At 38.0% G+C, this 12093-nt stretch overlaps 2 protein-coding genes across 2 annotated transcripts; both read right to left on the bottom strand.

Moving 5' to 3' along the window:
• Positions 1 to 1634: 1634 nt before the first annotated feature.
• LOC107687731 (granzyme-like protein 2) lies at positions 1635 to 3251 on the bottom strand. Its single transcript, XM_016485178.1, has 4 exons — positions 3033 to 3251; positions 2789 to 2930; positions 1878 to 2129; positions 1635 to 1793 (listed from the first exon to the last, which is right to left on the bottom strand). Exons 1-4 carry the CDS (start codon positions 3122 to 3124, stop codon positions 1635 to 1637), a joined length of 645 nt encoding a protein of 214 aa, XP_016340664.1. The 5' UTR covers positions 3125 to 3251.
• Positions 3252 to 5213: 1962 nt separating this feature from the next.
• LOC107687732 (granzyme K-like) lies at positions 5214 to 6917 on the bottom strand. The gene is made up of 5 exons (XM_016485179.1): positions 6860 to 6917; positions 6609 to 6729; positions 5725 to 5866; positions 5364 to 5618; positions 5214 to 5261 (listed from the first exon to the last, which is right to left on the bottom strand). Exons 1-5 carry the CDS (start codon positions 6915 to 6917, stop codon positions 5214 to 5216), a joined length of 624 nt encoding a protein of 207 aa, XP_016340665.1.
• Between the last annotated feature and the right edge of the window lie 5176 nt (positions 6918 to 12093).

Genomic DNA, 12093 nt, shown 5'->3' on the forward strand with positions numbered 1-12093 from the left:
GTGAATAAATGTAATTACATTTAATGTAATTTTACAGTAAAATACTGTTAAAAATACGTTTTTGGAAGTGAAAAAGAAAAAGTCATTGTATAATTTACAGTGAAAAACCGTAAATTGACACTCCCAGAATTCCCTGTATGATGCTTCATATTTGATGCTTTTTTGTTGAAATAACATGTTTTTTCTTTGTTTTTTCTTATCAGTTGTGTACATTAGGGTTTAATCTTACATCTAATCTTGTTAAATGAGTGTGTATTGCATTATTTCAGTATCATGTGTGTCACCATGATTGGGTTTAGTGTTTGTGTGAATGACACTGTGCACCTTCTATATAAACGTATTGCCCTCCTTAGCTCGTAGAAAAGGTGTTTGTGATGAGCTTTGGTTCATCATGTGACTTTCTCATCACCACCAGTTTTTGGTGGTTATCAGTGCATTACAATGGTTCAAAACAGATATTAATACTTCAATATGTTGGTTTATTAACATTACATCAGTTAATGAAATACGGTATTTTATTGTGAATTTAAGTTAAGTCTGTAAAACCTAAAATGTTGCTACCATATTTTTTACGGTGAAGTTCTGGCAACCACAGCTGCCTGTATTTTACCGTAAATGTCACAGATTTTTTTTTACAGTGTAGCCTGTGTTACACTATGTTCTACAAATATCATTACACCATCCAGTAGCAGGAAGGCTAGGTCTCCATCCGTTTTGCAACCGTTGCCTCTTTCAGCTCGCGCCACCGAGTGTAAGCCCGTCCGATATTGATTCGTATTCGGGCTCATGTCCGATCACTCTCTCTCTTTTCTTCGCTTCCTCCGACAAAACCCTCTTTGGTTTCTTTGCTGGCTCTGCCATGGCATTGGTTTTGAGACTTGCATATTAGATAATTTCGTCTTATAGTTAGCTGTTGGCTAACTCCACCAAGGCTACGATTAAAATATGTGACTTATGCCGTAAAGCAGGTCGCACTCTTCTACTGGCAGGGGATGGATGATTACAAGATGGCGGTGTCATTGCTCCAAAAGATATAACAAAACATTATTTTTTTTAAATGGTGACATTATTTGTGTTTATGTATTTTTTTTTATTCAAGTGGAAACCAGTTTACTAAATAATGTATGTAAAATAATTTAAACCCAAAGGAAATTAATTGGAAACTAACCAATATATGTGAAGACTAAAGAAAAAAGGATGAGTTGTGGTGAGTTTGGGATATTGCAGTATTTTTTACACTGTAATCAAAGTCCTGTTCAAGCTACAATGCTACCATTTTCATGTGTTAAAAATACTTCCAGCATAATCAAGTCAAACCTTTAAATGCTTAGTTCCTTCTGTCAGGTCTTCCCAATGTCTTCAGCAGTAAAGTGAGCATTTTTACAATATGTTTTTACCCTATGTCTTATGAGCAGGAATCATACTATCTCCTGAATCAATGTGGTAAAAACATCTTGTCTGCAGGAAATGCAGAATATCAGAATATACCATCCTTTAAAAAAAAAAAATGTGATAAAAAAAATGCCTTCGTATTTGCAGTCCCCAAGGACTGGGTAAAGAAATAACCACTCATAGGTAATTGACATACGACACATTTATTGAAACAATTTGGATAAATTCAAGACCAAATCAAGTCAATAAACATTTCCAATAAACTTATGTATCCATTGCAGATATGCTGAAACCTTCATATAGACTTCAGGTAGCTCAGGGGAATTACAGAGATTAGGGTCACCAAAAGATGTGACACCAACAGCAGTTTTCCCACAAACCAAAGGACCTCCTGAATCCCCCTGTTAACAATGTAAACACGGATATTATGCTCACCATTTGGGGCCTTATATCAATCAGTAAGACAGATGATCTTTTGTACTTACAGTGCAACTTCCTCCATTGCCATATGTACACATCATCTGTGAAGCTGAATAGTCAACTTTTCCCCATTTATTTTCACATTTTGTGTGATTCATGATCTTCACATGTGTTTCCATGAGACGATTGCTAAGGGAGCCATTATCCAGCCTTCCCCAGCCTGCAACGCTGCAGACAGAATGCACTTCAGTCTCATCTTCTTTTATTGGTATAGATATCCAGTTGACTTTCTCATTTTGTGTGACTTTTTTCTCTAGCTGTAGTACAAAACATAACAGAAATATTTAATAATACTGAACAGTAGTTTTGCAAATTATTTATTTTATCAGAACTTATACGCAAACTATTTTTGGATCATTTCTATTTTAAATTGATTTAAGTATGTTTGTCTGGTTTGCTTTCTGGTCCAGCCTGAATACATTTTTGCACGATTAGATAGCCAACACTGAAAAGTACAATATAGATGTATGCACAGTATGCAAATAAAAACATTTACGTTTGCAAAGCTTTAAAATTCCAATCATTTGTATAAATCCTTTATATTATTTTTATATTAAAAAGGAAGATATTTTACAATGACAGCAATTTAGCTATGACACGGCGCTTTGCAATACTTGATTCTGATTGGTCGATCGTGGGATTCAGCTGCGGTCTTTCATCCTTTATGATCGCAGAAGCTTTAAGATGATACACAGGACAGGTAAGGTTATAAAACAATTTGTCGGTGTGTAAAAAGATAATATACAGCTGTCCAGTTTGTTTTGCTATAACGATGACCGACTGTAGCCTACATTTTATCTTGCGTACAAATAATATAGCCCAGATATTTATTTATTATTTTTAGAAAAATGTGTCATGTTGATCATTTTTGCCTAATCGGATGTGATTTTGAACTGAAATTAGTGCAGATTGTTACCCTCAAAAGCATAATGTCATTCATGACAGGATCCTCAGTAAAGTCTGGATGCTGGTGGTACGACTTCACTTCGATGCAGACAGAACCTTCAGTCTTATTTTTTAGGTCATGTGCACCAACCACGACTGTCAGAGTCTCTGAACTGTTAAAATCAAATATATTTAACATATTAACATTCAGTTTTGTCTTTTAGACTATAGAATGTCAAATTCCAGGATGGACATTTCCAAACAATACACTCTACTTCTTTCGACAATGTGCGGCAGTCAAGACAAACTCATCAGAGATGAGAAATCCACCACAGGTATGTAGCCAGTTCTTTTGAACAGAAACCATGTAAGGTCTGGAGTGGGGTTTTGCTTCTGTGCCATTCACTGTACCCACAATCACATGAGCTGAGAAAGCGAGAGAGTGCTGTTAATTATATTATTCAGCAGATTAATCAATTCAGTAGTTCAGTCAGTCTCACCAGTGAAGGTCAAGTGTGGCAGCAGAGAGGCCAGCAGGAGCAGAGAGATGATAGTCATGATGAAAACAATCAGTGAGCTCTCACTGACAAAACAGTAAACAAGAGGGTGGGTGGAGACACTGAGTTTCTGGTAACTATTTCTCAAACCAGCTTCCAGAACATCATGATGTCACATCTAACGATCTAGAATAAATTCAAGTGAGCTGTAAACAAAGAGCATGAACATTGAATAACTACAAGGCTTATTTGAAAAATTACATTAATATATTTATTTACTACTTCTGTGGTCCAGTATTTCTAACTTCAGTCCATGTCAGATCAAGGTTTTACTGAAAATGTAGATGAAAATTGAGAGTTCTTTTATAGTACATGCAACTAAATAGCCTACGCAATTATTCAGTTGATTCTAAATATATTTTTACTCATTTCGATGACATCAAAAGATAGTTTGCTCTGAGAAATGTCAACATGGCCAGGGTGGATGTGGTTGGACAGTAACAGTCATGCAACTAGACCTGCAGCTGAGCTCATAATCTCCAGCCACAACTCTCTGCCCAGGGGGTAAAAACAGTAAATGGGGAAAACTTGCTTCTTACATAAAATATTCTTACCTGTGATCAAAGCAAGAGTTTTAAATTAACTGAAGAGAATTAACATACCTTAATGATTGTATTAAAAACATGTCTGGCAGCAAATCTACATCAGAATACCAAACTAACACGTGTGGTAAACATGGGCGGCGCATGATGTCTGCAGGAAACAACTTTTTTATCAGAACCTTTTATCAGAATATACTAAAATGAGTACACGATAAAATGAGTTCATCAAGAAATACTCAGAATGATCTTAGTGATGTGTAAAACAGCAACTTTCCCACCAATTGCAATGCTCACTTAAATGTGTTTTGTTCATATTTCCTACAAACACTTATTTAATTCATGACTTTTTGCACTCAATGAGTTTATAGTGTATACAGACCAAAATGATTCAAACGTTTGTGGTTGGTAATGTCTGTATTTGATCAAGTAAAAAAAAAAAAAGTGATATTGTGAAATATTATTACTATTTAAAATAACTGTTTTGTATTTTATGTGATGCAATTTTCAGCTTCATTACTCCAGTCTTCAGTGTCACATGATCCTTCAGAAATCATTCTAATATGCAGATTTGCTGCTCAAGAAACATTTCTTATTATTATCAGTATTGAAAAGATGAAAACAATCAGTGAGCTCTCACTGACAAAACAGTAAACAAGAGGGTGGGTGGAGACACTGAGTTTCTGGTAACTATTTCTCAAACCAGCTTCCAGAACATCATGATGTCACATCTAACGATCTAGAATAAATTCAAGTGAGCTGTAAACAAAGAGCATGAACATTGAATAACTACAAGGCTTATTTGAAAAATTACATTAATATATTTATTTACTACTTCTGTGGTCCAGTATTTCTAACTTCAGTCCATGTCAGATCAAGGTTTTACTGAAAATGTAGATGAAAATTGAGAGTTCTTTTATAGTACATGCAACTAAATAGCCTACGCAATTATTCAGTTGATTCTAAATATATTTTTACTCATTTCGATGACATCAAAAGATAGTTTGCTCTGAGAAATGTCAACATGGCCAGGGTGGATGTGGTTGGACAGTAACAGTCATGCAACTAGAACTGCAGTTGAGCTCATAAGCTCCAGCCGCAACTCTCTGTCCAGGGATAAAAACAGTGAATGAAGAAAACATAAAATATTCTCACCTGTGATTAAGGCAAGAGTGTTTTTAAATTAACTGAAGACAATTAACATACCTTAATGATTGTCTTAAAAACAACACATCTGGCAGAAAATCTATAATCAGACTACCAAACTGACACAAGGTAAACATGGGCAGTGCATGATCTCAACAGGAAACAGCTTTGTTATCAGAACTTTTTATCAAATGTACTATCATGTTAAAATTAGTTATAAGAGAGCAGTGTCTCCACAAACCAAAGGACCTCCTGAATCCCCCTGTTAAGAAACAGATCAACACTTCAGTCACATGCTGTCATAATTCATAAATAACACTTGTTTAAGCAATAAGATTTGGTGAATCAAATATTTTTTACATACATCACAGCTTCCACCATTGCCATATACACACATCATCTGTGAAGTTGAAAAGTCGTCCTTCCCCCATTTACTTTCACATTTCTTGTTATTCATGACCGTCACATTTGTCTCCATGAGGTGATCGCTTCTCTTGCCATTAGTTTCTAAAAGTTCCCAGCCTGCGATACTGCAAACAGAACCTGCTTCTATATCGCCTTCTTTCGCTGGTATGGATATCCACTTGATATTGTCGTTTAGTTGTACATTTTTTTCTAACTGTAAACCAAAAACAGCAGCATCATTATTAAAAATATTTGATTATCTTATTGGCTGTGATTCTGAATGAAAAGTTTAGTGGTCAACTAAAATTGCAATTTGTTACCTTCAAAAGCAAGATGTTATTATGAAAGGATTCCATGGTGAAGTCTGGATGCTGATGGTATGAATCCACTGTGAATCGGACTGAATTCTCGCTCTTTTTTCGTAGGTCGTGTGCACCTAGCACAACCGTCACAACTGGAGAACTGTTAAAAAGACAAGTTTTATTTAGTAATAACTTCTTTCACAGTCTGCTATATTCATAAGTATGTTCTGGAAGTGTGCTGATTTGGTAGCCAAAGTCATGATGAATGCTTTTAAGTACAGTATATGGTTGTACTAGTCATTTTCATGAAATTTAAATATTATGTATTTTTATATAATAGCTGGCTTAATAATAATATTAAATTATTAATATTACTATAATATGTGTATTGTATTGAGGGATAGTATATAATGATGTATTTAGTATTTGTTTATTTTAAATTATTTAATTAATTTAATCAATTAGTAATATATTACCTACATTATAATATTATATTCATTATAATATATTTTGAATTTATTTATTTTAAACAGTTAAATTATGTAAATTAATTAGTAATTGTTTATATTATCTAGAATATAATTACTAACTTATACTAATGTTAAAGGTAGTCCACTTTAGACATTCTACAATTTTGCAACTATATGTCAACTACAGTAACTCTCATTAGCGTATTAGTAGACTGTTAGACTAGGGTTATGGTTAGCAGAACAAGTTGACATTCTTGCAGTCACTTAAATAAACTGTTAACAGACAGTAAGCAGACAGTCTACTAATAATCTAATGACTGGTAGTTGCAAAGTTACTTATAGTTAATAGGATGTCTAAAAAGTGGACTCAAAATAAAGTGTTACTTTATATTATCTAAAATATATAATTAGCTAAGTTATTATTTGTCTTACTTGTTTTGGCAATGTGCAGCAGTCATGACAAATCTATCAGAGATGAGGAATCCACCGCAGATATGATGCTCCTTTGTTTGAACAGACACCATGTAAGGTCTGGAGTGGGGTATTTGCTTCCCTGCCGTTCACTATACCACATTCACACGAGCCGAGAGAGATAGTGTTAGTTATTATAGTTCCTCCTCACTGTCTTACTGTATATGTGCTATAAAGCTTGTGTTATTAATATTTCGTTTGATCAGTCTCACCAGTGAAGGTCAGGTGTGGCAGCAGAGAGGCCAGCAGGAGCAGAGAGATGATAGTCATGATGAAGACAATCAGTGAATCAATGAGCTCACTCTGGCTATATTCGATATAAATATAATATAAAGGAGGGTGGAGAAACTGAGCTTCTCGTAACTTGTTACTTTCAGATTGTGGTAACAGTAACTCAGTATGGTAATCAGTAGATAGTAATATTTAATAATACTTGTGGCTTGATGAGGCTTCAGTCGAAGGCTTCAGTTGTCATACCACAAAGATTTGTGTCATTTGATTAATTTGAAGCCATTAACTTGCAGACAGTGCACATAGCCTTCAGCTCAAAGAAGCAGCATGTAAGACTAGACATGTTTTTCTATGACTGCATAAAAGACGTTACTGAACATTAACTTTAAGGGATAGTTCACCCAAAAATTAAAATTAGCCCATTATTTACTCACCCTCAAGCCATCCTAGGCGTATATGATTTCCTTCTTTCAGATGAATCCAATCGGAGTTATATAAAAAATTGTCTTTGATCTTCCAAGCTGTTTAATGCCACTCAGCAAGTTTCCTTACTTTAGCAAAGGAAAACCAGTCTCCTCTTGGCTTATATCGAAATCTTCCGACATTCTTCTTTACAAATCCTCGTTTTGTATTTCTAATTAGTGACCGTTGTTTTGTTTTGATCTCTCCCCTGCGCTTCCGTGTTCATCACTTCTGAGCGGCGTATGCACAATGCCGACGTCCTACATCATCCACCCGGAGCTGCTTCCGTGTACAACAGTGAGCGCAAGCTAGATTAAATTATTACGTTTTAAATATGGGTATTTCTCTTACAAAAACGCATCGATTTGCTACAGGGGGCATTTGTTCACCCCCCGGAGCCGTGTGAGGCACTTTATATTATGGATGGATGCACTTTATTTAACTTATTTTGGACTGATGAACTGCAACACCCGCTGACTGCCATTAAACAGCTTGGAAAATCAAAACTAATTTTTTTTAGTTATAAATTTTTTTTTCCTAATAGTTTTTCTAGTTTTTTTCTCAGTTTTTTTTTGTTCCCTACTCTAGTAATATTTTTTCTAGTTTTTGCTTGACATTGGTCACTTTCATCTGTCTTGTCTTGTGTTGTTGTGTCTCTTGTATGTTCTAGTACTGTCCTGCAGGCTGAGCATCCTGGCCGATCACTATTTCTGCCAAGCAGCAGAACCTGTGCAGTGCCTGAGAGACCATGAGTGTTTAGGCTCCTGTGCTAAGTGTTCCTGCCAGGCCATCGCTGCTCTCCATCTGTCTTGCTCTGCCCTGCCATTACTGCTCACCAGCCCACTGTCATCCTGGGCTGGACTCACTCTCTCTGCCTGCCTGTCTTTGAACCTCGCCTCTGCTTATTGTTTGGACTGTGTTCACCCCCTCCTCACATTCTCTTGTTTTCTCTGCAGTTTTGCTGATAAACCCATTATCACTCATTTTGCATTAGAGTCCTCTCTCATAGATCCATGACAGAACAAACTGATCAAAACAGGACTCTGCAGAATGAGCATCAGAATCCTGCCATCTGCTAATGCCCAGGAGAGACATTCACCAACAGGGTTAAGCTGTGGGGGCTTTTGCCCAGTTTTTCTGAACAATGTCTGTGGGGCTAGATTATGATGATGCAATCCTCAAGGATATCTTTAATGCCTGCTTAGATGACCCCCTGCCTAAGTGGGAGATGGATGCTCTCAAGATTTTGAATTTCTTAGTCATCATATCCGGTGGGAAATGCCTCGTTGACCTGAGTCAGCCTGCAGCGACGACCCTGCCCACCCTCCCTCATCCTTTCAAGATTCACTTCTGACTCCAACTAACAAACAAAGGTCAAAAAATAAGTCAGTCTAGTCCATTACATCCACCCCAGAGTCTGCTGAGATCGCCCTTGTTTCCCCTGAGACAGTCAAGTCAACTGTCATCTCCCAGGCAATCAAGTCAGTAGCAGTCACTTTTAAGTCTGAGTCAACACCTGTCATCCACAAATCAGTCACGTCCACTTTTGTTATCCAAGAGCCAATCAAGTCACCCACAGTCATCTCTCAGACATTCAAGTCAGTTCCATCCACTTGTGAGTCTGCTGAATCAACATCTGTCTTCCCAAAATCAGCCAAGAGTACTCCTGATATTTCTGTGCCAGTTAAGTGTTGTCCCTCTGTCTACTAAGTCTGTTCCAGTCACTTCTGAGTCTGCTGGATCTGTTTCAATTGCCACTGAGTCGACGGAGTTTGCTGCAATGCCGCCTGAATTGGCAGAGTTAACTGCAGATACTACAGAGGCAGTCAAGCACACAGTATCTACCTGTCGAAAGCGGATGAAGAGAAGGGCCTGTGCTGTGCTGTCCACTGTCCCTCCTTCTCAAGTCCCAAGTCCAAAAGTTCTAGAAGAATCTAGTCCAGTTAATTTTTTTAAGCCACTTGCCATTCATGTCAAGTCAGGAATGCGTGTACTTGCCAGTCATGTCATGCCCTCAGGGACAGTTTCTGCCAGTCCTGTCATGTTCACAGAGACCTTCTCTGGGCTGTTGTCAATGCCTGCTGTCACAGCCATAGTGGTCATTCCTTAGTTGCCTGCTGTCACGACCACAGAGGCCTTCTCAGAATCTCTTGCCATCCTTGTCATGTATACATAACTAATTCCTGCCAAATATGTTGTGGACACAGAGTTTGAAATTCCTCAGGGTGAATTCCCAGAGCCCGCTCCTGTGAGAGCAGTTCCCAAGCCCTCTCCTGAGAGAGCTCTTCCCGAGCCTTCTTTAGTGGAATTTGTTCCCAATCCCGCTGCTCTTAGAGCTGTTTCCAAGCCTGCTCCAGAAGAAGATGTCGTTTTCGAGCCCGCTCCAGCTCCAGAGAGAGCAGTCACAGAGTCTGATCTAACTCTAGAAAAAGCAGTTCCAGTGTCAGGGGCTCCAGCCCCTGAGCATGGTCCAGTGTTGGCTCCAGCCCCTAAGCATTGTCCAGTGTCGGCTCCAGCCCCTGAGGATCGTTTTGAAGTCAATTTCTAAGTCTGATCCAGCTACCCATAAGGACGTCCAAGAACCTGTCGCTAAACCCGTTTCCAAGGCATACTTATTCCCTGTCAGTTTACACTTTGTCCCTGAATCTGAGCCCAGTTGGAAATCCAGACCAGTTAGGCTGGTCCTTGTATCTAAACGTGCCTCCAGTCAAGCATCCTCTGGGTTTCCTAGTTATGGTTCCCCAAAGTCTGCACCTCCCTGGTCAGCCTTGAAGTTTTTTTGCCTGGTCCTGTTACCACCCGCCCCATCCTGTCCCAAAGGACTTTCATGTTTACAACCCCACCTGCACCTCCCCCCTCCCCCCCCAGTTGGTTGGTGTCACCATGTATTTCTTTGTCTGGTTTGGACACCTGGAGGCATCCATCGGAGGGGGTGGGGTACTGTCAGGGTTCTCCTCTGACTCTTCTGCCTGTCTTGTCTTTGTTTAATGTGTCTTTGCTTGTATTTGTTTGTGTTTGAGCACATGACTCTGTCTTTATTTGTGTTGGCCATGTGCTCCACTCATTTTTTGAGAAATCTCCTTTTTTGGTAACCTCCTTTTTTCCAATTATTAGTCCATGAAGACCTCTGTTTTATATATACTGAGTTGAGAGATTGAGATTGAGAGACTTATCTTTATTCAGCCCGAGTACATGAAAGAGTTTGCGCATGCAGCAGTAAGTTACATGACCCTGATAAGTGAGTCTAATTTTATTTAGCATATTCAGTAAAATTTCACAGCCATTGTAGCTAGATCTGCCATTTAGCTGATAAGCTCCAACCACAAGTGTCAGAAGCTGTAAAAAGAAGATGCATGGTGTCATATTTAATGCTTAATGAGGTATTTGAAAAGGAAACTAGACAGAAAACAGTTGAGAGGATGATTTTTAGCATGATAGGTATTATGTTTGTGGTCTTTGTAGAAGTACAGCAGAGCTCATCAGCCTTTTGACATGAAGTACTATGACTGAATATACTTGTCGTTTCACAATAAAATAATTGTTGGACTGGTGTCATGTGGATTACTGTTTTATTTTATTTTATTGGTTTATTGTTTTTATCAGCTGTTTGGATTAACTTGGATCAATTTACTATTCTTACATAAAATTTTCAACACCTGTGATCAAGGAAAGAGTGTTTTTAAATAAACTGAAGATAATTTACATACCTTAATGATTGTATTAAAAAACAACACGTCTGGCGGAAAATCTATATCAGAATACCAAACTGTGGTAAACATGAGTGGCACAAGATGTCTACAGGAAAAAGCTTTTTCTTTCTTTCTTTTTCTTTCTTTCTTTCTTTCTTTCTTTCTTTCTTTCGTGCTATCGGAATTATCATACATTTAAATGATTAATTATTAAAATTTAAATTATCATAAATTAAAGGGGGGGTACAATGCTGTTTCATGCATTCAGAGTTGTTTACACTGTTAAAGAGTTGGATTCTCATGCTAAGCATGGACAAAGTTTCAAAAAACAATTTGGACGTATGAAGGAGTATTTCTGTGCCAAAAATCTTACTTCCGGGTTCATACAAGTTTCGGAGAGTTCTTTTCGATCGTGGCTCTTCATGACATAAACGAGGGTGGAACTCCTTATATGGGCATTTTTCCCAGAAGAACGCGCCCGCGCACGCATTGACCAGAGCAAGAGCGAGATCGTGCCCATCAACGCGCTTCAACTGGCAGCGCTGCACGGGACTCGCTCGGGAAGAATGTCTCCAAAGAAGTGTGTTTTTGGTTGTAAGGGAAAGATTTTGTTCAGCTTCCTAAAGAACCCAACGTTATGTAAACAGTGGATGCAGTTTGTTTTTCCTGGGCAGCAATGGAGTTTCACAAGTGTGTTTGTTGACGAACGTTTTTTAAACAAGGCCCAGTTCGAGGCTGTATTTGCACATCGTTTGATACTGAAAGATGGAGTGGTCCCAGCTATAAAAGATAAAAGATCCCTGACATGATTCAGAACTGCAGACAGTATGTGAAACTGCATCAAATGTCTGTGTTTTGTTGGCAATTGGAGCTCAAGTGCTCATCAATCTTTAGCTCCGCCCACAGCATGCCTCCAGGAGCTCGGCTGTTTCCGGAGAGGATCGTAAAGCTGTATCTTTCTTTTATAAATATGATAAAACTAAAGACTTTTTGGAGATATGAAAGATGCAGTACTACTCTATAGGTACTCAAGATTAACATGAGATTGGGTGAAACTGTGTGTG

This window comes from Sinocyclocheilus anshuiensis, unplaced genomic scaffold, assembly GCF_001515605.1.
Source record: "Sinocyclocheilus anshuiensis isolate Anshui unplaced genomic scaffold, SAMN03320099.WGS_v1.1 scaffold305, whole genome shotgun sequence".
NCBI lineage: Eukaryota > Metazoa > Chordata > Actinopteri > Cypriniformes > Cyprinidae > Sinocyclocheilus > Sinocyclocheilus anshuiensis.

Coding starts and splice junctions, on each gene's coding strand:
- LOC107687731 (XM_016485178.1), bottom strand. CDS start 3,124: ATGGTTTCTGTTCAAAAGAACTGGCTACATACCTGTGGTGGATTTCTC. Junction 2,931..3,032: donor GCCGCACATTGTCGAAAGAA/GTAGAGTGTATT, acceptor TGATTTTAACAG/TTCAGAGACTCTGACAGTCG. Junction 2,130..2,788: donor ATGACATTATGCTTTTGAGG/GTAACAATCTGC, acceptor TTTGTACTACAG/CTAGAGAAAAAAGTCACACA.
- LOC107687732 (XM_016485179.1), bottom strand. CDS start 6,917: ATGACTATCATCTCTCTGCTCCTGCTGGCCTCTCTGCTGCCACACCTG. Junction 6,730..6,859: donor GCCACACCTGACCTTCACTG/GTGAGACTGATC, acceptor AGTGAACGGCAG/GGAAGCAAATACCCCACTCC. Junction 5,867..6,608: donor GCTGCACATTGCCAAAACAA/GTAAGACAAATA, acceptor TCTTTTTAACAG/TTCTCCAGTTGTGACGGTTG.